Genomic DNA, 23,139 nt, shown 5'->3' with positions numbered 1-23,139 from the left:
AGTACTATTAAGGCTGCAGTCTAGCAAAATTGCGTTTTCAACAAGTTATTTGACAATTTTTTCCCGGCTAATGAAATGATAAACTGAATTTTTTTTTCTTGTTTATCAATTAGTGTTATATACGCAATGCGCGTGAATTTTTTCACATTTGTAAAGTTACTTTATGTTACCTTAATCAGGCCTTCAAGATAAGTCTCTTTCCCCCAAAGACATTTCGAGCTAAGTTTGTGCACTCACTACGTTGCAACCGATTACAATTTACACAATCTGATCAGCACATTATTATCCTTATATAGTCGTTATTAAAAACTGCTGAATACAATTGCCGAAAAACTTATGATTTTCTTAATTAGAACGTTATAAATTCATTAAATTTCCCATTTTTTGCCTTACAAAATCTATTGATAAATACTGCTAAAACTTATTTTTTCCATTAATTTATTCGAGTTGGTTGAAGAGCAATGAGTATTAATCCTTTAAAAAATTTTTTTTTTAATTTTGATAATTCTTTAAATATTAAAAAAATATTTAAAATAATTAGGAAAAATCCTAGCGAATTTCTTTAGTCGCGCTCCTTGGGCCGGAGCGTTCTGACGTCTGCTCTACGCTCGATTTTCCTTCATACCGAAGTGAAAGTTGCTCTACTTCATTAAATTTAATATTTTTGTTAATTGATTATTTTTATCTTAGTTTTGTGCAAATATTCGTATTTTTAAACATTTGATTTCGATATGGAAAATAAACGAAAAAAATACGCGTGTAACTACATACTAGAAAAAAAATTATCTTCGAACATAAAGTTAATGAAACCAAATAGATTGCAAAGGTAACAATTTTTTGGCAACAATTTCTTTATTTTACGGGGTGTCAGTAAAGGGATGTATATTTCTTTAAAACTAAAGTAAGCTCATAAATTTTCTTATAATATAATTTTTTTGAAGTTCCAAAAATGTTTATTTTTAGTTTGAGAAATACGAAATATAATATAAACTTGTATTGAGAACTTGAACTTCCCAAGTTCATGCGAGGAAATCCCCATACGGGGAAAATGATTTGTTTACTCCAAAATTGATCCGAGGTTTTTTAATTTTTTCTTCTAGTCATTTTCAACGTAGCGGCATGTTGTTTGATTATTAATTTTGTAACTTAAATACAGGATGTTGGTTTTATATTCTGATCTTACAGACGCGCTGACAAATTTAGTCCGCCATTTCTAGTTTAGTCTACCAACTCTAAGTACCAATATTAAAACGAATGGATTATCATCACATCATCAAAACTCAGATGTAATGGAAGATCACAATAACATAGAAAATTCAGTGGGTGTTGAGAACTAAACAAACAGAAGTAACAGAGACGCGAAGAATAAAAAAAGAGGACGAAAACGATAATTCGTTGATGCTTTCCCTTTTCGACGTATTGTTAGGGTACATCACCAATCTGCAAAAAACAAAACTGATGATTCCCAATTGCTGATTAAAAATGAAAAACAAATAATCGACAACAGTGGTGAAAATTTGCTGATCACAATGAAACATCCTTCAGTAGTAGCAGATTTACTCATTTAAAATGTATCGGTGAACAGCGTAAAGGAGAGGAGGACAGGAAAACATTATGAATGTGGATGGTGGATTGTATACAGGGTGTAATCGATAAGTATGTGCAGGCGATTATGACGTTTTTATTGCAGGTATCAAAAAACTTAAAACTGATATCGAAATTACTTTACCTAATGAGCAAAATGACAATAATAACTTTTTAAAAGTATAACGAGAAATATCTAAAAAATTTACTTTATACACTCCCATATCAAAAAGGCAAAATGGGACTAGTAGAAGTTAAATGTCTAATTCCGGCAAAAGACATGAATGCGGAAGATGCGGTTAAAAAAAAATTTAATATTTGAAATACAATGCAAAAAATAACACTTTTGTCATAGATAAGAATCATGACTATTTTTTCCAAATTCAGGGACAACTAAACGTTGCAGAAGCAGAAGTCTGCTCATTTGCTGTTTGGACTGGAGTGAATCATTCGTTAAAAATAGAATATATAAAAAAGTATGTAACGTTTAGGCAAAATAAAATGATGGACCATTATCAAGATTTTACATAAATTGCCTACTGTCAGAATTGATTGATTCGAGACTTCAGCATTCGATGCCCATCAAGGACCCATCCTATATCATTCAAGCGATTGAAAAAAAAGAGATAAATCCAGTGCAACCGATAAAGCATCAGAATGCTAGCAAAAGATTTATTAGGTTTATCAATATAAATCTATATATTATACATAATATAATAAATCTGTAGAAGACGCGAAGACTGACATCCGCGCGGACGGAGTCGCGGGCGGAAGCTAGTCAGAAATAAATATCTTTTGTTTTCATTTGCGTATTTTTCTATTTTATAATTTTTTAACACAAACATTACATTTTTTTTATTATATACAAAATTTGTTTATCCGCTTTATTAGTTAAACTGAACAACTTTCACTAAGAAACTTAGGTCGAAAAAAATGTATAGAGTTATGCATTTTGTATGGAAAGCTTATTTTTTTTATATTTCGTCCAAATTTCTTTGTAAAAGTTGATCAGTTATATAAACATGAAGTTGAAGATATCAATAGAAAGTATTCGCAAATTTTGTGTACTGATAGAAAAAATCACCCGGTGTAATTTTCACGAAAATTGTTTCAAATTGTCATTTTTGGTACTTATTACGAATATTAAATTATACGAATGATTTAATTTTTAAAAATTAAGTGGAGCAACTTTCCCTTAGTACATTTGTATTATTTACATATAGTATGACAGGATGCATTTGTTTGCACTACTAGACCAAGCCCTTAAGTCACTGACTTTCAACAGTTGGCTCATAGATAAGTTTTGTGTGGGATTGATTTATTACAAGCGCTGTCCATAATTTACTGGTCAAAGTGGTTGCCATTTTATCAATCTGGGTTTGATTAACCAAATACGTGAATTATATACATTCAATCGGACAGGACCTTTATCGGATCGATGTCCCTATATGGCGCCAGAGGAACTTATCAATCTTGTCACAGACATATGCCAAGTGGGAACTGCAAAGGATACGAGTTATACAGTGTGGCATGGAGTATACAAATGAGGTGGAAGATTTACAGGCAGATTTTTATAACTTTATAGTCCTTTTCATTTAGGATGATTCCTGTGACACTTCATCGTGTTCCGAATTACGTATTTTATGTTTAAAAAGTCAAAATAATTTTAGTGCATAATATTTTTATTTTATGGCGGCATTAATACCAAAAATATAAAAATGAAACATCTTAAGCTTATAAATCAAAAACAGTATTGATTAGTTTAATATAATGAAAAATAAAATAAAATAACACAAAAATATAATACCTACGCAATTCGTGTACATGAAATGGATCGTTGAAAAATCATAGAGTTGGAAAATCATATAATCGGCGCCCATCTTGTGATCGTTTGTCAATCGAGTCAATCGTCTGTACGAGTACGTCAGCCTTGTATACAAGTTGCATTTTTATATTGATACTTTACGTGGTATTCTGTTATTTTTACTAATTGTTATTGTTGACTTTTTGTTGCTGTTGTTTGCTAAGCTTCCTTAGTTAATTGTTGGCGAAATGCCGAAAAAACTAATTTTGGTACTTTATTCAAATCGATTTCATTTCCATATAGAATATTATCGATTATCGGAAACAATTGATACGATTTCAGTAACCAACATCTCTACACGTGTCAAAAATCGATGTGTCACAGAAATCATCTTAGGTGGAAAGGACTATAGTATGTAGCGTATATGATGCAATGTACATACAACTACTGAATAATGAATTTAATTATGAAAAACAAATAAAACCATAAGTATATTAAAACATTACAACACGTACAGATATAGATAGGTAGTTAAACCGTATGTATCATCTTTATTAACTGAAGTCATAAAAGACAATTATTTTATAAGCTATGATAAAACTGTGGATCCCCGCATTTAGAATAGCTCAGATAAAATGCTACTTTAAATGATTCTACAATTAATGGCCATAAAATTGATCAAAGGTTGTTAGGAAGAACACAGTTTACACAGAACGAAATAAATCGTCAGTAGACCATTAACTAAGAAGAAGAAAATAACAATCATCCAAGTAGGCATGATAGGCACAAAGACTCAAGTGACTTCGTTGGTAATTGGTATGGTATTTGGTTACAAATAAAATATTAAATGAATTGACATCTCTCTGAAGCAGAGTGGTCCTCCTGAGTAGTAGCCAGTTCTTTCATGCCAGAAGATAAATTCATAAAGAAATGGGTCAGCGTGTCAATTAACTGTGCCAATTCAGTACAAAGAATGAGCATCGCGCTGTGCAATCGTTCATAATACAACAATATAACGAGGGTAGCACTCTTTAAGGCTTTTAAGTACTCAGCTGTTAAGAATATGGGTCAGTGGCTTTGCATCCATATGATCCAGTGAGTCGTACGGGGTGAGATGAGAGGGTCAGATTGGTACACATTATCTGAATTCACTATTCTACTATTTTTATGCAGATTTATGCACTGAGCGTAACGTATACTGAGCACAGCTGCGTGCTCAATTAACTCAGTATAAATAAAATACGGGGAAATTTACTAAGCCACTTACGACATTTAACGAATAAACTTTTCGGTACTTTTTTGTTATAAATTGATGTTATCACATACCATTTCTTGGTACTTAATTTTATTCGGTAGCATAAACAGTTGAAACGATATGGCAAAACGTTAACGTTAAGGCATACATATTTAAACCTAAATTTATTGAAACGAAAAGGCTAACTTTGAATGGGCAAACTTTTTAACATGTACAGTTAAATTAAAACTTTCTCACAATGTGTTTATTTTGCATATTTAATCCAGTTTAAATAAATTGAATTATACATTTTTTTACTCAATTTAACCATCATAATATAACATATAATATTCAGTAACAAAATACAAGCAACTCAATCCACATAACTACGAATTACGATACATAAACGAGTAAGTATGTGGCTGACGCAAATCGAAATGAAACCAATCCAATTTCCTTTCAATACCAATGTAATTCTCACGTTGATGTGAGTCTTATAACGGCTAGAAGCAGTATTTAATACTTGGTTACAGTTTTTGCTACTGAGCATGCACATCACCCATCAACTTGTGTGCCATAACTTCTTATTTACGATTCTCGTTAAACCAAAGCTTCAAATCATCTTTTGTTTTGCGAGAGATCGTGAAATTCGTGTTTTCTAATAGCACTAAACACTTTCACACGATCTCACATAAAACTGGAAAATTTCACGACACAACACTAACAAGATAGCCAATTTTTTTAGTCTGGAACATGCAAGGTACGTATGCAAATTTAAGAGGACACGACCAGACAAACCCGGCGCAAAGGAAACTTGGTGAGAGCATTTGATGCATACCAATTCGTTTCAATGAACGTACTAACCGACCGAATAAAAATGAAACCATTCAGTTGTATTGTCCTGGGATTCAACGTTATATAAGTTAAGTCGCACAATCATCAGTATTCTCAGTGTAGCTTCGATCCAACTGGAATAAAAATGACGTCCGCGCCTATTGTAATGTTGGCGTCGCTAAAAACATGGAGCCAAGAATTCAAGGTGCGATACAAGGTACCATTGAGTTGTTAATTATATAAACATCTAGCCTATATTCGATTAAAGGCCTTTGTTATAGCCCCCGTGGAAATTTGCCAACTGAAGCGGCGAAATGGAAATTTAAAAGGGTGTTATTTGTTTCGCTCGCTTTGCAACCTTATTAAAAATACATCGGCGGCACCTACACACTCTCCACAGAGGTCTGCATTTATAATTCAAAGAGGTCTGTAAAGCCTGACTTTTATAGCGTTGGTTATATTTGCACTTCCGTTGTGCTGTTATCATACTGAACGAAATCCAATAAAAAATGTATGCAAGGAAAAGAGAAAGTATAGTAACAAATAAAAATATGCTAATAAATTTTAATTTACATTTTCTGAATGAATATAGCAGTAATAAACATTATGCTAATGGATAGATTAAATCAATGTTGTCGAATATTATGTAAAACAATTTTGATTATAAATAATTTAGCGTGGGTATTGGACATCGGTTAGTAAAACGAATTTAAACGGTAACTAAGAGCTAGCGCGCACGAGCAACTTTGTCTCCGCAACTATTTTGTCTCTCCCATCAATTTGTATGGGGAGTTGCGTCGCTACGTGCGCGCACTTTCATACTAGCCCATGGGTGGAGAGACAAAATAGTTGCCGAGACAAAATAGTTGCGGAGACAAAGTTGCTCGTGCGCGCACTGTCTAATGCGACGGAACACTATCTGTTTACTTTTTTTTCCGGCACTCTTACATACCACGCCCATATCGAAACAGGTTATAGATACTTACCTGCATCGTGCCGTGTGAATGAAGATTTCTTAAAAATGTGTTACTCTGCCGCGCATTTAGATGTGTTCGATAGTACTTTGTTAATTAGATTGTCGTTTGGTAATTTAAATATAAAATGTAAAATAATAATTAAGTAAAATATAAACACAATTATCCTAAACGCTACCAAAAGTGTTAAAACATAAAAGTAAGATACTTCGCACATAATAATTCGCGAATGCAATACCTCCTGCAGTAAAGATCGAAGTGATTAGAAAACGCTTTGCCAAAAGACCACCAAAACTCCAGGAGAGAACAAGACCCCTGATTTCAACTAGAGCTTTATTTCAAAAGCCATAAGGTTGAATTTGTTTATGGGTTAATTAATTATATATTCAGTTATATTGCATGCAGTGGACTGGAATTGCTGGTACAATCGTCCCCCTATATCCGGAGTGTCGCAACGGCTCGGCGAGCACGTTTATGCACCTGTCGCCATCATTGTATGCTTTTCTATAGAAAAGTTAGCCAAGTATGGTACACGGCAACAAAGGCAAACAAAGTTTGTTAGTAAATCGTAATTCGTAACGTACTAGCGGCTCCGCCCTGGCGCCATAGCCTATAACTTATCACAGGTTAATCCTGTACGGAGATAAATTCGCCAAAATATTATGTTATAGTACACAAGGATAAGTCTTACCTAACGCCAAAAATAGTTGAAAGATGGAATTCTATGGAAATGCTCGAGGTTAACCTTAATAAATATTAAATACCGTAAAAATACGTTTCATCTTCCCCATACTTCTAAAATCAATTTAACGTGTTGCTTGGGTAAAATGAGAAGCTCTTTATTTTCAAGCATGACCTAACCTGCAACTTGCAAGTCCTTTCGTTCCTTTTAGCTGCTCATGAGGGAGATATCTAGATAACAGCGTGCTTGCTAATGTGACATGATTTAACCTTTGAGTGGTGGGAGGTTAAACGTATAAAATATAGACGTTTCTTTTGCTGAGTGCACCAACATCAGACACGAAGGGTGATCCCCTTTCCAAATACTTGACAAATGAGAGGTCCTTGGTGGTTTCCAGTCAGAATTAATTGTCAACATACTTCTTTAAAATATTTTTAGGGTAAATGTTATCACTTGGTGAATAATCTTTGTAAAACTGTTGCTACTATATTATCTAGTCTATACCCTTAAATTTTAACGGAAATGCAGAGAAATGAATTTAGTATCGTTACTTTCAAAGAAAGTTGAAATAAAAGAAGAAATAGATACTTTCTTTAAAGATTCATGGCTTTTTAAATTGAACAAATTTACATAAAAATATGGCGTAAAAGAATGTAGATTGTTATCAGTAGTGACTGCAGTGGCTTATAGTAATAATAAATTGGTCAGATGTAATTACAACATGGATTTAAATTTATAAATTATAATTTGTACACGTAGATAACGTGTAGAATGCTCATTCAGCTTTCGAGTAATTCAATTACGAATTATACGAGAAAGCCAGTTTCTCTACAAAGCGTAGGTTTGAAACAATAAATTCAACCATTCGTAAACATACCTACCCTCTTTACATGATAATATATTTAGAATAACAAAACTTTAGTATGTGTTTAAGCAAAAATACAGAGAGAATTAAATAATAAATTTAGATTTAAAGATTAGATTTTGAAATTATAGATGAAATATGGAAATTTTCAGTAGGTACACGAAGCAAGACAATTTTGAAGAAAATTGCACGTCACTCCGCAATATTTGGCGAATAAACAACAAATCTTAGAGCTTTATTGCATTATTTAAGATGGAGACGTCAACTTGAAGAGAAAGTGGACATGTTCAAGCGATTTCTGAATCTACAAATATACCTATTACTTGCAACCAATTTCTAAAAGCTAGCGTGATTTATTCCATCTAGATTCACAACCTTGATAGTGCATTCCAGTTATTTATTTATACACGATTCACCGCAATTTTATCATTTGAAACAAATAGATGTATTGTTGAGATTGCAATCGTCCTAAATAAATATCTACCAAATACCGCATTCAATCTCTTACTTAATTCAGTTACCTTAATGTTCATCTTCGATCATATATTTTTAAAAGAAAGTCGTGTTAGTTAGGTACGGTAGTAGTTACGGTTTTTACTTATAACTTATAAGTGGTGGTAATGGATTTTAATGAATATTATTTTCCTGTTCTTGTCGGAACTTTGATTAGACATTTTTATATCTCTTTCTCTTCGGCCCTTTTCTGGCCACTGCTGGGCACAGGCTATTCATGAAGCACGCTTTTTTTAATGTTTTATAGTATGTATTAGATTTTCAATGCAGATTTATAACAGCCTACATGTCTACTTTATCATAAAATTACTTTCTGAAAGATATTCAACTACTAAGTACCTACGGTTTAGATCGTCAAAAGATGTCTGATTGCGGCACTTGGAACACAAATGTATGGTGAAGTCATACTGAAACACTTCATTACAATTATATGAGTGCAATATTATGAAGTAATAGGTACTTTATTCTCATTTTATATAGCTTTGAAATTTGACAAAAACAACAATAGACCGGACCTTGTAGCCAGAAGATTGCAATCTTGGATAACATTGAGATCTCTAATAAGATATTGGCTGCATCCAATTGCACCAATTCCTTTATACTATATCTAGTCTATGTTAAGCAACATACTTTTTACCATATAGGTATACTGTAAGTGTACATACAGCAAGTAGCAGTAACATACATTTGTTTCCTTAGCTTCAACAAAGGCCTATCCTTTTTCCTCCTTCCCAGTCACAACAACAAAACACGCTGCGCAAATAAACGCATCTAACCCTCGTGTTATTGTATCTACCATTTGTAGCCACAGCCAGTAAAGAAAATTAAACACACTACGTCACGTAGTATAACATAAACATTCCCTAACGGTGCATTTACATCAAACGAACAGAGTTATAGCTAGAGCAAGAGCATTCTTTCGTGTTTCTTTTAGTGTAAACGAAAACTCGTATTCAGTGTTGTTCAATATTAGAACATTGTATGGAATCTTTTCGAAAGCACTAAGAACAACGAAATAATGCTCTACGTCTGTTTACACTCAAAGAATTTGACATAGTGGGTTTAGAATGAGCATTCGCTCGTTTGATGTAAATGCACCATAACAAAAACATAAGCACTTGTAACGTGGACTGTTTTAACAACTATCGGGATGACAAGCTATGAGTGAACACAGCTGGCTCCGAAGCGCTCATACGTGATGATTTATCGCCATAAGTGTGTTAACTATTTCATCTATGTGATATACAGCTATAATATATGTACATTTCAATACGTAATATTATGGAGTAAATTATCCATATATCAAGTTAATCTCGTAAATTTGCGTAGTTTTACTTCACACGCTAATAACAGTTTTGTCATTAAATTTAGAGGTACCTACTTATACTTCTTACCTAAATTCCTAATATCCAGGACATTAAAAAGTGCGCAGTTTTAGTAGGTTTACTAGGTATGTAAAAAAGAACTACCTATGTAATTGTTTTACAAATCAAAGTTAGGGCGTACCTACGTACAGTACAAATTATATGTATAGTTGAGAAGGGACTGGTACATTTTTTAAATCATTTAAAAGCTGTTGCACGTGAAAGCTCACTAAAATCTTCAGGATCGAAATAGCTTATCATTTCACAGTCAATTCACAGTTTATCGAACTTTACAGTCGAAGGAAAACTAACTTATTAAACCGACCTACGCGTTCTTTATGCAACTATAAAAATATACTGAAATAAAGTCTACTTTTTAACACCATACATGAGAGCTTTTTTCATATCATATTTAACATGAAATCTCTAAACTACGATTTCTTACCAACCAAGTATTTCTTATTTTCCACTCACAGGTGCCGATTCAATATGTCGCATCAATTCAAATGCGCGCGTGTCACATTCGCTCAAATATTTTCTATTCCAAATGTATGTAAACACGTTGAAAGAATCTGCATAATCTAGTACAATCACGACTATCATTCGTCACACAATCACATGCCTAAGGTGAAACACCTCCGCAGGCGCCTAATGTATACATACGCACACCACGTCACGTCAGAACTCAGACGGTAGCAAAACACGGCGAATTAAAAAGCTTTTTTAACGAACCGTTTCATTGCTTATTGTCGTAAAAATAAACTGCGAAATTTAACGGCTGATTGGTGTTAGGTGTTATTATTGAATTATAAGAAAACTTGATAAAAAAGGTTTGCAGCAACTTTCTTCATCATTGGCTATTATAACGAAGCTGAAGTTATTAGGTGGCATTATTAATTTTGTGAAAGAGCAAAATATGCTCTTTCTACTAATAAAACTAAAGGGATTAAATTGTCACACAATTTAATGTAGCAATAGAAAGCTATTTAGATTAGACTACACTAATCCTTATCAAACTAAATCAGTATTAAATCCATTTTATTATAATATGTAGTTTATCATAGATTTAATTTAATGAAATAAAGCTGTATTATCAATATTGACATACTCTCAATTATAAGTTGTACAAAAGCGTATCAATAAAAAAATTCTTCCGTTAACTTAAATAATATATGTGAGGTCCAGCCCCCCTAGCCAAGTGGCTTTCTGTTAGCGTAGCATTCAATAGAATAGACTACGAATGTATGAGATTGACGTAGGCTGTAGATAAACGTATCTACAGGTTACGTCAATCTCATACATTCATAGTCTATTCTATTGAACGCTACGCTAACAGAAAGCCACTTAACTAGGGGGGCTGAAAAGTTTGGACTCCAACCTTTCATTTGGAGATCCATGTCTTACGACAGTATTACGAAATAAAAACGAGATAAAGTTCCCAAAACACCAGGATACATTTGAAGTAAGAACAATACTTAAAAGTGATTAAGAATTTCCTTCCGATATTTATTGTCTCAGTCTTTCAATAACTTTAATATCAAACTACATGTATAACCAACAAAAAATCTACTGTGAGAATTCACAATTGAAACATTATTGTTATTTCCTATAGAATGATTGATATGAATACAGAAACACACCCATTGCAATTAATAGCACTATAGTTAGTCCATTTCCTACATTGTAAACAATCTTAATATAGTTGTTAATGTTTACAATTTTCATTATTTGCGTTCAATTCCATTATTATATTAGGTTACTTATCACAATCAGATTCATTGTTATTTATTTATTCATTCATTCATTGATTGTTCTGAACACAAGATATTAAACATAACAGAATGTTAATAATATATCATGAAACTTAAGCAAGACCATCATGCTACGATATTTAAAAGAATGAGGTCTTTTTAATGGTAGTGTAGTAATAAAATATGCCTGATATAGCTTCCACAATGGAGCTCTTTATAGTTTCAAAATGTCTTTGTCTCCAGGGATATGACAGTAACAACCCAGCTGTATTATGTGTCACCAAAAATAATTGGATGATGTGTTGTATATTATTTTAATGTAGTATGTATGCACATACTTCAATTAAAGACAAAATTCAATTTTCTAAAATAAAAACACACTCTTGAGTGCTTTTTTGGTTCTTGATAATGATTATTGTTATAAGGCTGAATTTAAATTACATATTTCTTCTTAATTAAAACTAATATCCAAATTAAATAAATGAAAAGTCATACCCCTGCCTGAAGCTAGAAGTAAAAGTTTGCTTTGCTCCTATTTTTTATGACTGAAAATTGTCTTTTGAAAATCAGCCTTCATTCCATTCTATAATATTAAATTATGTTACATAAAACTATAACGCGTAACATTTATTTAATACGGGCCTTGAACCTCATGGCTTCTGTTTTATAATGTATTATTTAGATGACCTTCATATTGGACACAATGAGGCACAAGAATAAATCTCATGTGCTCATATAGGTAGTTAGTTTACAATATTGTATGTTTGTATTTGCAATATTATATTAAATCAAAGGTTTTTTTTTGGGAGGAATTATGAATACTTACCAAATTTAATATAGGAAACAGAATCTTTTGAATAGTGAAGCCATATTGATAGAAAGGTTTAATATTCCTATAAGAATAGATGTGTTATTTGTCATAAATTGCCTACCGACTTAAATAAATTAATTATTGGAGTACTTCAACTTAAAGCGAATGTAAAATATCTATATTTCTCAGAATGTTTACGTTATATGTAACGATTGTTTTTGAATTTTTCATACAATAACTAACAAGTTAAAGTAACGAGTTACTGTAGAGATTGCAAATTCTTAAAATATTACTTTATAATATATTCGTAGTACTTATAAACATACAGTAGATGCAAAATTTCAAAATATCACGATCAAATCGATTTTACCACGCCGGACGCAGGTTCAAAAGCCGGTACATAAACAAAAGTGAATTAAATATTCACTCAGATAAACGATAAGATAACATAAATAACATCTGTGACAAAGTTTAATATATGAAATATTTATAAGTACGGTTTGACTTATTTATAAAAATCAACTTACCAGCAATAACTGTATCACTCAAGTCAAACTTCACTGGTTTGGGAAACTCCCGCAACTTACGTCCGCTCAATTTTAATTCACCACTTAAACAAGCGTCTTCCAAAATGCGTTCTAAGGATTTTGTTAACTGACTATGAATATTATTATGACCGTTCATATTTACACTCACATTTGGGCCTAACACGGCCATATTCTTTTTAAACTGAAACACAACTGACGTTATTCGTTTTTTTTTCACAGGGTCAGGAATACCAACATTCACAGCCAACATTAGTCTATGGACTTGAACATAGATTATATTACTAGGATACATAAATTGTTATGCCCGTAAGTATAATCTGTGCTATTGCAATACGTCACAGCAATACGTGAAATACACACTATTCAGAACTGAAACACAGGTGTGTGGGTGAAATCATCATGTAAATAATGATCTCAATCTGTAAAAAATCACATGTAATACCTATTAACAACTATTTATACATCATGATCACATTCCTTAGGCGATCTGCACACTGCGGGAGTGCAGATTTGCATCATCGTGCGGGTTTTTGCGCACTCACGCGCGTAGGTGCGTTTGTAGATTCACGCACGGCGGCTCTCATTTATTCGCCGTTCTCTGTGGTGGTCGTGCAATACTGAGCATCACGACGCGCGGCACTGCGGGTTCGGTGATCCATACCTTGCGTCTCGCCCTGCACCTACGCGTGTATGCGCGTGATCCGCATGAACGCGCGTGGTTGCATTTTCAGTGTGTTGGACTGTGCGTGTTTTCTATACAAACGGAGATACTTACAAGTAACGTTAAACACGCAGTCACGCAACATGCAGCGTGGTGGGGGGCAGTGTGAAGATCGCCTTAATCCTTCCTTTGTACTTTACATTGACTCTACTCAACTCTACTAGACTGACAAGTATTAAATTGTGAGAAAAGGGCTATACGTATACAATTAATATTCTCTGTCTATTTACACCTTTCTACATTATGATTATTTACCAAAATAATATAAATGTAGTATATACAGCTGCTTTATAGAAAAAAAATACAAGCGAAGGCAAAATATTTTTAAGTGACAACAATTGACATTGACACTGGCAAAAAGGCTTCACTCATTGTCTTATTTGAAAAAAAAAATATTTGACATTGACATACAAGTTGCGAGAAATGAGAATCGGGACGAGTTTTTAGGTTATAATTCGCGTCGGGATAAATCGGCATACAATATTTCTAGAATTTTTTATCCCTATTTATGTAATTTATACTGAATAACATAAAATCAACACACTTGATAAAATGACCGTGTTAAATATGTTACGAATAGGTCATTTAACAAAAATAGCAAAACAGTCGAGTGTATTACAAGTTCAGGTAAAATCAATTCATAGATTTTCTTTACGTAACTCATAAATGTAATAATTTATAGTTTTGTTACATATATTACAAGGTGTATTCTACATTTCTCTATCCCGAATGGATTTCACAATGATTATATGTTTAACGTATAGAAACTATTGCATTAGAATATGTGATGGTAAAATATTTTTATTTAACAGACCTTTAAAATGAAGTGAAATTGTTTACAGAATTATTCCTCACACGTTAAATATGCAGAACACAAGGCATTGGAAAAGATTAGAAATATTGGTATTTCGGCTCATATTGACTCAGGAAAAACCACACTTACAGAGCGAGTATTATTCTACACAGGCAGAATTGATCAAATGCATGAGGTTAGTATATATGACTGGATTAATTATTTTATCTATTGTTAACAGGTGCTTTCTACCAGTAGGTTATATTTGGAAAAAAAATCATCAATACTAAAATCTTATTGATTACAACTGATTGGGATTACATAAATAGTTTAAAATCATACCTCTCAAAATAGTTATCTACCAATTTAATTTATGTTATTTCATCAAAGGTAAAAGGCAAAGACAATGTCGGCGCTGTCATGGACTCAATGGAGTTAGAGAGGCAGCGGGGTATCACTATCCAGTCAGCAGCCACATACACAATATGGAAGGACCATAACATAAACATCATAGACACACCAGGTCACGTGGACTTCACAGTAGAGGTGGAAAGAGCGTTGCGAGTGTTGGACGGCGCTGTTCTTGTATTGTGCGCTGTAGGTGGTGTACAGAGTCAGACGCTCACTGTAAATAGGCAGATGAAGAGGTATAATGTACCGTGCCTCGCTTTTATTAATAAGCTGGATAGGTTGGGCGCTAATCCTGAGAGGTGAGTTTTGTATTTGAGTTTTTTTTTATTAATTTGTTGTTGAGAAAAGGAAGTTCCTTCCATTGAATAGTTCTATAAACAAGTTAACGTAAGTAAGTAAGTAACATTACAATTTTTATACAATTGAATTTTTTTAGCCTGTTTTTGCATTGATTATTTTATCATGCAGATTATTTGTTTAATGATTGTTAGAAAAAATTTAAAAAGTATATACATACTGTATTATAATAATATTGAATCCCAGAAAATGACATTGACTCAATTTTTTTTAGAGTTCTAAAACAAATGCGCACCAAAATGAATCACAATGCGGCATTCCTGCACCTACCAATAGGTTTGGAGAAAGATTGCCAAGGAATTATAGATCTTGTTGAGGAGAAGGCTATTTACTTTGATGGTGACTACGGTGAGATTGTGAGATGGGATGAGATCCCGAAAGATAGACGAGCGGAAGCAAGTGATAAGCGTCATGAGTTGATTGAACACTTGTCTAATGTTGATGAAAAACTTGGTAAGATTTTTGGAGATTTTTTAGAAAATTTGTAGAAAATCATTGAAGCTATTTTTTAATTTTATTGAATTATTCATCAATGAGGTTCTATTTGTCTTAGTCACAAGTTAAAAGCTCACACTTACAATGTGATAATTTCTGTATTTTTATTAATGATTTATATTATATTGGATTGAGAGTACAATTTAGGTCTAACACATATTCTAATCATTTACATATGTGTTGATTTCAGGGGAAATGTTCCTCGAAGAGAGAAAGCCAGTGATATCAGAACTAAAAGAGGCGATACGTCGCACGGCTCTCAAGAGAACATTCACACCAGTCCTAGTAGGCACTGCATTAAAGAACAAAGGTGTTCAGCCATTATTAGACGCTGTGTTAGACTATCTCCCGCACCCTGGGGAAGTAGAAAATACCGCTATAGTCGGGGAAAGGAAGGGAGACGAAGGGGATACTGTGATATTAGATCCTAAAAGAGATGGCTCAAAACCATTTGTCGGTTTGGCTTTTAAATTGGAGTTGAGCAAGTTCGGTCAATTGACGTATTTGAGGTGCTACCAAGGCATGTTGAAGCGGGGGGAGTATATTTATAATTCGAGGACTACTAAAAGGGTAAGTTCGAATTTACTCCAGTTTATTTGTTTAAAACTATTCTTTAAAACATTTGCAAAGTATGAAAAGTATGATTCATAAAAAAAGTACATTAGTATTCTTCATCGTTTTATATTATTTATTATCTATTTAACTATATATGACACACACTTTTTAAATGTTGGGATATGCATTTACGCAACCTATTAAATCTATTAAAATTTAAAATTATCAAAATATAAATATTTAAATATAATTTTTACAATAATTCTTAAAATTTCAGGTAAAAATCTCTCGCCTAGTGCGCATGCACTCAAATAACATGGAAGAAGTGACTGAAGTGCTCGCTGGCGATATTTTCGCGTTGTTCGGTGTAGATTGCGCGTCCGGAGACACGTTTGTTAACGACAGCAAGCTACAGTTGTCAATGGAATCTATACATATACCTGATCCGGTCGTCTCTATGTCGATAAAGCCAAAGAATAATAAGGATAGAGATAACTTTTCGAAGGCGGTCGCCAGGTGAATTTTGTTTTCATTTGCGTAGTGATATTTATTATCATTTATCATTTTATTATAAAATATAGTATTAAGATGAAGTAGATATAGCTGAAAATTATCCTAAGATAGAAAAAAAAATGTTCAAAAAAAAATTTTTGTGCACGTAGTTTTTGTTTTAACAATGTCTATTACATCTCACTTGTCAAATCCTACAAAAAATGTTTGAGGCTTAAAAATTTTTTATCTCTGTATTTTGTCACTCGCTATCTCTGTATAAGGCCATTCTCCCATTGCGATACACACAGGCGATTCAAGTATTCTGCAAGTATCGGAGACTAGTCGCCGCGGAATATCTCACATACATTGTACCGGGCGTAGTGTGCGAGCCTACATACAAATGTATGTGAGATACTCCGCGGCGACTAGTCTCCGAGACTTGCAGGATACTTGAATCTCTTGTGCGTATCGTAATGGGAGAATGGCCTTAATCCATAGAGTTACCATGTACTACGTACTAGAGAGGGCATCTCTAATGAACTATTTCTAACACGAGTTAGAGTCAATCGTCTCAAGCCATTTTTTTTGTTACATTGATTGGTTTTAATTGATAATTTAATTCATATTTTTTTAATAAGATAAACAATATTTATTTGTTACACTGATTGGTTTTAATTTATAGGTATAAAAGGCAGAATATCTACAAAGTGTCTACTGACTAGCGTGCCGGTGCCGCCGCCGCGCTTGTTACACAAATTTTGTTTGTGATGTCCTCTCTATATTATAATACTTCAATGCCTTAATCATACATTTTATTCAACCATAGATTTACAAAAGAGGATCCAACATTCCAATTCCGTTACGACGGTGACAACAAGGAAACAGTGGTCTCGGGTATGGGAGAGTTGCATTTGGAAATTTATGCGCAGAGAATGGAGAGAGAGTACAATTGTCCGGTTGAATTGGGCAAGCCTAAGGTCGCTTTTAGGTGAGGTTATTATTTAAAATACATACTTGTTGCATGATTTTTTTAAATATATTTTAAAGCATTTTAATGCTAGAAAAAACGAAAAATAGAAATGCAGGTTGCATGTTTTAGCAATAGAATAGTATATTAGAGTTTAATGAAATATGCAATAGTCATCTCTTCTTACCCTAAATATTTCTCTCTGTCAGGAGACAAGTATTATTTTGTTAACAAAATAATTTCTGCCAAGATGATATTTGATTTATTTATGATTTGTTTAATTCTGCATTTGTAAATTGCCCATAATACTGGCCATCCATTAATTACCATAAACCATGTTAGATATGTCGTGGTCATATCGTAGATTTGATCATTTCATGATATGAGTGGCCATTTCACGAAATGGTCGCATTTCATGAAATGGCCAACATGGTTTGATCAGATCGTTAAATCGTCAACGTTTCACGATATGGTCATCCACATTTGGGCAGATCGTATAAAATATATAAAGTCCATAAAACATTAAAAAATTCTGAATATTTTTAGCACTTGTTTATTGTCATATAAGTTAGTGCCACGGTAGTGGCCGGCGAATGCCAGAAGTGAATGGTTTTTGCAATAGAAAACATTTAGGTTAGGTTAGGTTAGACTTTAATAAAGAACGCACGAGCCGAGCGAGCAAAGCGAGCGTGCCGCGGTAGCGGCCGGCGAGTGCCAGAAGCGATTCGCTTTTAAAAAAAAGGAACAATTATAATAACATAGGATATATAAATATATTTATGTAAAGGATTTTAGACGCATTTTTTCCTCAATATAAGATATCCGCATTTTCCATAGTACTCGAACCTCTTCGTCGTAAATTATTTGCTATGACTTTCTTCATATTGTAATAAAACGAACTATGAAGTTTTAAATTGCGAATAATTAAATTTTTGCCAGCGGCCGCCATCTTATCACATAAACACAGCGCTTGCAGCGCCTCTACCAATAATTGTATGTAACTATTTTACGATATGATCAAATAATTTTGATCATTTCATGATAAAACCGCGCGTTTAGTTGGCCATATCGAGAAACGATTTCTTATCATTGATCTGCCCAAACCACATCATGATGTGGCCAATAGACATTCGAGCATTTCATGAAATGCGACCATTTCACGAAATGATCGATCATATCATGAAATGAGAAAACCTACGATATGGCCACGACAGATATATATTTATATTTTTACAGAGAAACAATGATGTCACCATGTTCGTTCGACTACTTGCACAAGAAACAATCAGGAGGTGCCGGTCAGTACGCTAGAGTTAGCGGCATTATGGAGCCGTTACCGCCACATCAGAATACATGTAAGTATGGGAAAAAGCTAAAGATAAGGCTAAAGATAGTCTATACTCTATAGGATCATTGTAATGTGTATAAGTTATGTTTGAGCAGTTGTTGCAAGTTTGAGTGTAGAAAAAGTGGTTAGAAGAATGAGGGTAGTTAGCGATTCTATCTGACAAGTGTAAATATGAAAGTATGGCGTATGAGTACACATAATACTAAAGATTTGACATTTTGAAAAAATAAAATAGATAAGTATTAAGTACTATCAAATTCTGAAAAATAAGAACATATTTACTAAAGTGGTGATTGGGCTGATTACGACTTATGTATACCCTTTCATCAGGGTTTTTGCATAAAAAATAATTTTTAAGTTTATGTATTAATTTTGAATTAAGTTAATTTCTAATATACTTATTGCTTTATATGGGTTTTCAAGAAAAGAGCTTATTTGTCCTTATGAAGCCGGCAAAGAAACAGTGACACCACCAGTATTTAGTGGGCGGTGGTCACTTAACATGAGATGTGATAACCGAACCGCTCTTTGCTTGCTCTGACATTATATAAAAAAATAATAATTAATAATCATTCAATTTCAGTACTAGAGTTCGTCGACGAAACAATAGGTACAAACGTGCCCAAGCAATTCGTGCCTGGCATTGAGAAAGGTTTCCTCGACACTTGCCAGAAGGGATATCTCTCGGGACACAAGGTGTCCGGTGTGAAGTTCCGGTTGCAAGATGGCGCCCATCATATCGTGGATTCTAGTGAATTGGCCTTCTTCTTGGCGGCCAAGGGGGCTGTGAAGGAAGGTATGTTTGATGGTCTGATATCTTATTTTTTTTTTTTAATTTATTGACAAGTTGAAATTTATCAACAACTTGAAAAAAAAAACGATATCCAGTATTGTAATGTAATTGTAATGTAATTAATGTATTTTGTCCATAAAATCAGCAGAAAATATTTTTTTGTTACGACGTAAATTTCTCAGCTACTCAAATAAATAGGAAAGTGTTAATTTTAAGTTTTTTTACCCCAGTAATTTTAGTTGCTATCATTAAATTAATATTCCCTTTCTTCCAGTATTCGACGACGGCGCGTGGCAAATCCTCGAACCTATAATGTTCGTCGAAGTGACTACACCAGACGAATTCCACGGCACAGTGATAGGGCAGCTGAACAAGCGCGGTGGTATCATTACGGGCACGGAGGGTGCAGAGGGATGGACCACTATATACGCGGAGGTGCCGCTCAACAACATGTTCGGGTATGCGGGGGAGTTGAGGTGAGTTGGAACACATATATTACTGTTCATAACGTTCGTCGAAGTGACGATAGTAAGCATCATCACCAGCACGGAGGGCGCGGAGGGATGGACCACTATATACGCGGAGGTGCCGCTCAACAACATGTTCGGGTATGCGGGGGAGTTGAGGTGAGTTGGAACACTTTGTAATTTATAATGTTCGTCGAAGTGACGACACCGGAGCCTAACAAAATGCTCTACAAAATATTCAGTTGTGCAGGGGAGTTGGAGAGGAGGAGAGGAGAGAAGGAACGCCTTAATTTATGTACATGGAATCTTCTTACTAATTTATATGATGTGCTTTTGAATGCACGCTCTGAATAACGCGTAATTCTAACTATGTACTTGCAATGGTACAGTGTTGCATTTTTATCATTATTTGAGTAATACAAGCCAACAATGCTTGGCTATGCAGAGAAAATGAACTAAGATGGACTCTTACTTCATTCTACTGTAACTACTTTTATTGATGATAGAAACACGTGTGAAATTTTGGTAAAAAAAAATGTTTTACGAGTTAAATTTTTTTTTTAGAATTTCAATAATTTTTCTTACATTTTTGTTAATTTTGTTTTCAGATCACAAACACAAGGCAAAGGTGAGTTCAGTATGGAGTACAGTCGCTACTCGCCGTGCTTGCCCGATGTACAAGAACAACTCATTAGGAAACATCAAGAGGAAATGGGCATTTTACCCGACCAAAAGAAAAAGAAGAATTAATGCCGCCTAGACCAATTAGGATAATTTATTTAAAGATATTGTATTAATGTTATTGTGTAATATACAGTTTTAAGATTTATTGTGGTTTTATTTCGTTGTCGATGGTGAAGTTATTTTTTTTTTATTTGTTTAGAGTTATTTATCTCGAAAATTACAAAAAACCATCTTCGTACCGAAAATATTAGCTCAGAAAAGCAGTAGGTACTATATTCGTGTTTTTAAATTGTATTATAATGAACGAAAAATGTACCTATTGAAAATAACATACAAAATGATTTATTTATTAAAAAAAAATTAATGTGTCTTCTCTGTAGCATTTTCTATCAATACGGTATTAGATTAGATAAATAAAACACCAAATACATTTATAAAAACATTTATTCTCAACACTCAAGATCAAAAAAATAAACGCGTAACAAACACATTCATCCAGGTACAATGATATTTAAACCGTAAACACACAAATCCAAATACGTATACAATACTTAAACTATTAAGCATACATAGAATGATACTTATTTCATGATTTATTTGGGAACATAGTGGCCTAAGAAATCATTATTATAGAAGGAAAATCGATTGTTAAGATAAACTTTAATCATGAATAATTTAATAGAAACCTTCACAGAAACTAAATCACAAATAGAAGTGACATGTCTTTTATTTTTTTGCAAACGTACAAAACATTAGGAAATGGTGTTTCCTTTCATGCTGAAATAGCAGTTACACCTTACATCAATAATGTCATTTTATTGAAGTGAAACTTCTTTATCGGGGTTGGAAAAAATGTAGTGTAACATTTTTTCGTCACGCGTGACATTTTTCCGTTACGCACCATCTTGTTCTTATCCCTACCACGCGTGACGTATTTCTGTCAAGATTAACCCGAGTCTCAGACATCTGGATACATTTTCCTAAATCTGTGTTTTTGTTGCCATGTTTGCGTAAACTCGGCTCTTAAACTCCCAATACTACTTAGTTACTAAAACGTGAATACACGACACAATATCTAGTACATTTAGATTATAAATTATAATAAAACTAATGGTGTTTCTCTATTGGCACTTGCTTACATGCCTACATAAACTAGTCGTTATTTCTAGACATTACCCATTCGGGTCGAAATAAATATCAAACTACTTAATAAAACATAATAGATTATATAACTAGCTATACAGAAACGGTAAATGGCTCATACATCGAGAAACGACATCAATGTTCACAATAATTATCATTAATTGCCTATTTTAATAATTGCTTACAAAGTTTGTGCCAATGTTTCAATTCTTAGTCTAGTACCATGGACTAATAGAATCTGTATTAGTCTATGCTAGTACTTAAAAAAAAATCAACAGTAATAATTCAATAAAATAGGACAACAACTAAGTGAAAAAATCTTCATGTGAATAGTGAACACAAAAAGCTTTAATTAACAAATTATAACAACGTATTATAACAAATTATATTAAAGTTACTTAATGAAAAAAATAACTACTTAGATACGACATAATTATATTAATTGAGGAGGTATTAAATGTAGGGTTGATGTACCACTAGTTGACCATTTAAGCGGTTTTATCTTTAGCTATATAATAAAAACGGGTTATTTGTTTTACGTTCAATGTTATTTTTGGGACACAGATAATTGAATAGTCACTGCAACTATTGTTCTTAGTATCAATTTGATAACCTTTATAGGTTTTATGAAAACTACTCTGAAAGTTACTTCTGCTAAAAACACCATTACCTGACCACTGATCACCAATATCTGACCATCATTGCTCTAAAAGTTGACCATTTTCAAAATGGACAAAATGTCCTTCTTCGAACATTAGTTTTGTTTAATAAATAAAAAAAGTCTGTACAGTGCGACACAAAAGAGATGAAAATAAATGAGGGCGCCACCGTCGCTCATATAGCAACACTGATACTGCGACGCAAGCGATCTTGATACTATAGAATAAAAATCCAAAAATCTATATATATAATCTAAAATAAATACCGCGATTTAAACCGTTATAATTGT

General features: G+C 33.2%; 2 protein-coding genes across 3 annotated transcripts in view; one reads left to right on the top strand and one right to left on the bottom strand.

Moving 5' to 3' along the window:
• The window catches only part of Lrch (Leucine-rich-repeats and calponin homology domain protein), a 47,348-nt gene extending 34,175 nt beyond the window's left edge, over positions 1-13,173 (bottom strand). The window contains exon 1 of the mRNA XM_090115916.1: positions 12,944-13,173. Coding sequence (XP_089972042.1) covers positions 12,944-13,133 — 190 coding nt within the window. The 5' untranslated portion in view covers positions 13,134-13,173. The remainder of the gene's footprint in view (positions 1-12,943) is intronic.
• Positions 13,174-14,105: 932 nt separating this feature from the next.
• Positions 14,106-21,192, top strand: mEFG1 (mitochondrial translation elongation factor G 1). Of its 2 annotated transcripts, none has more exons than XR_016458115.1 (11): positions 14,106-14,312; positions 14,528-14,674; positions 14,869-15,188; positions 15,461-15,699; positions 15,932-16,311; positions 16,574-16,812; positions 17,615-17,776; positions 18,992-19,110; positions 19,687-19,899; positions 20,171-20,522; positions 20,972-21,192. XR_016458115.1 is itself a non-coding variant. In XM_090115770.1 (11 exons), exons 1-11 carry the CDS (start codon positions 14,238-14,240, stop codon positions 21,111-21,113), a joined length of 2,238 nt encoding a protein of 745 aa, XP_089971896.1. In that variant the 5' UTR covers positions 14,106-14,237; the 3' UTR covers positions 21,114-21,192. The 2 variants fall into 2 exon arrangements, 1 of the variants encoding a protein (XP_089971896.1); XM_090115770.1 differs by having other exon boundaries at positions 20,171-20,372.
• Positions 21,193-23,139: the final 1,947 nt, after the last annotated feature.

This window comes from Colias eurytheme, chromosome 2, assembly GCF_061535395.1.
Source record: "Colias eurytheme isolate Ceu_HAF_F1 chromosome 2, ilColEury1 Martin Lab GWU primary, whole genome shotgun sequence".
Lineage (NCBI taxonomy): Eukaryota > Metazoa > Arthropoda > Insecta > Lepidoptera > Pieridae > Colias > Colias eurytheme.
Note: the sequence above shows the minus strand (reverse complement) of the source record. Positions and strands in the feature narration are given on the sequence as shown.

Bases quoted from the DNA above. Each gene is read 5' to 3' on its own strand.
- mEFG1 (XM_090115770.1), top strand. From the start codon at position 14,238: ATGACCGTGTTAAATATGTTACGAATAGGTCATTTAACAAAAATAGCA. The intron at 15,700-15,931 runs GTAAGATTTTTG...TGTTGATTTCAG, and splicing joins TAATGTTGATGAAAAACTTG to GGGAAATGTTCCTCGAAGAG. The intron at 20,373-20,971 runs GTGAGTTGGAAC...TTTTGTTTTCAG, and splicing joins GGGTATGCGGGGGAGTTGAG to ATCACAAACACAAGGCAAAG.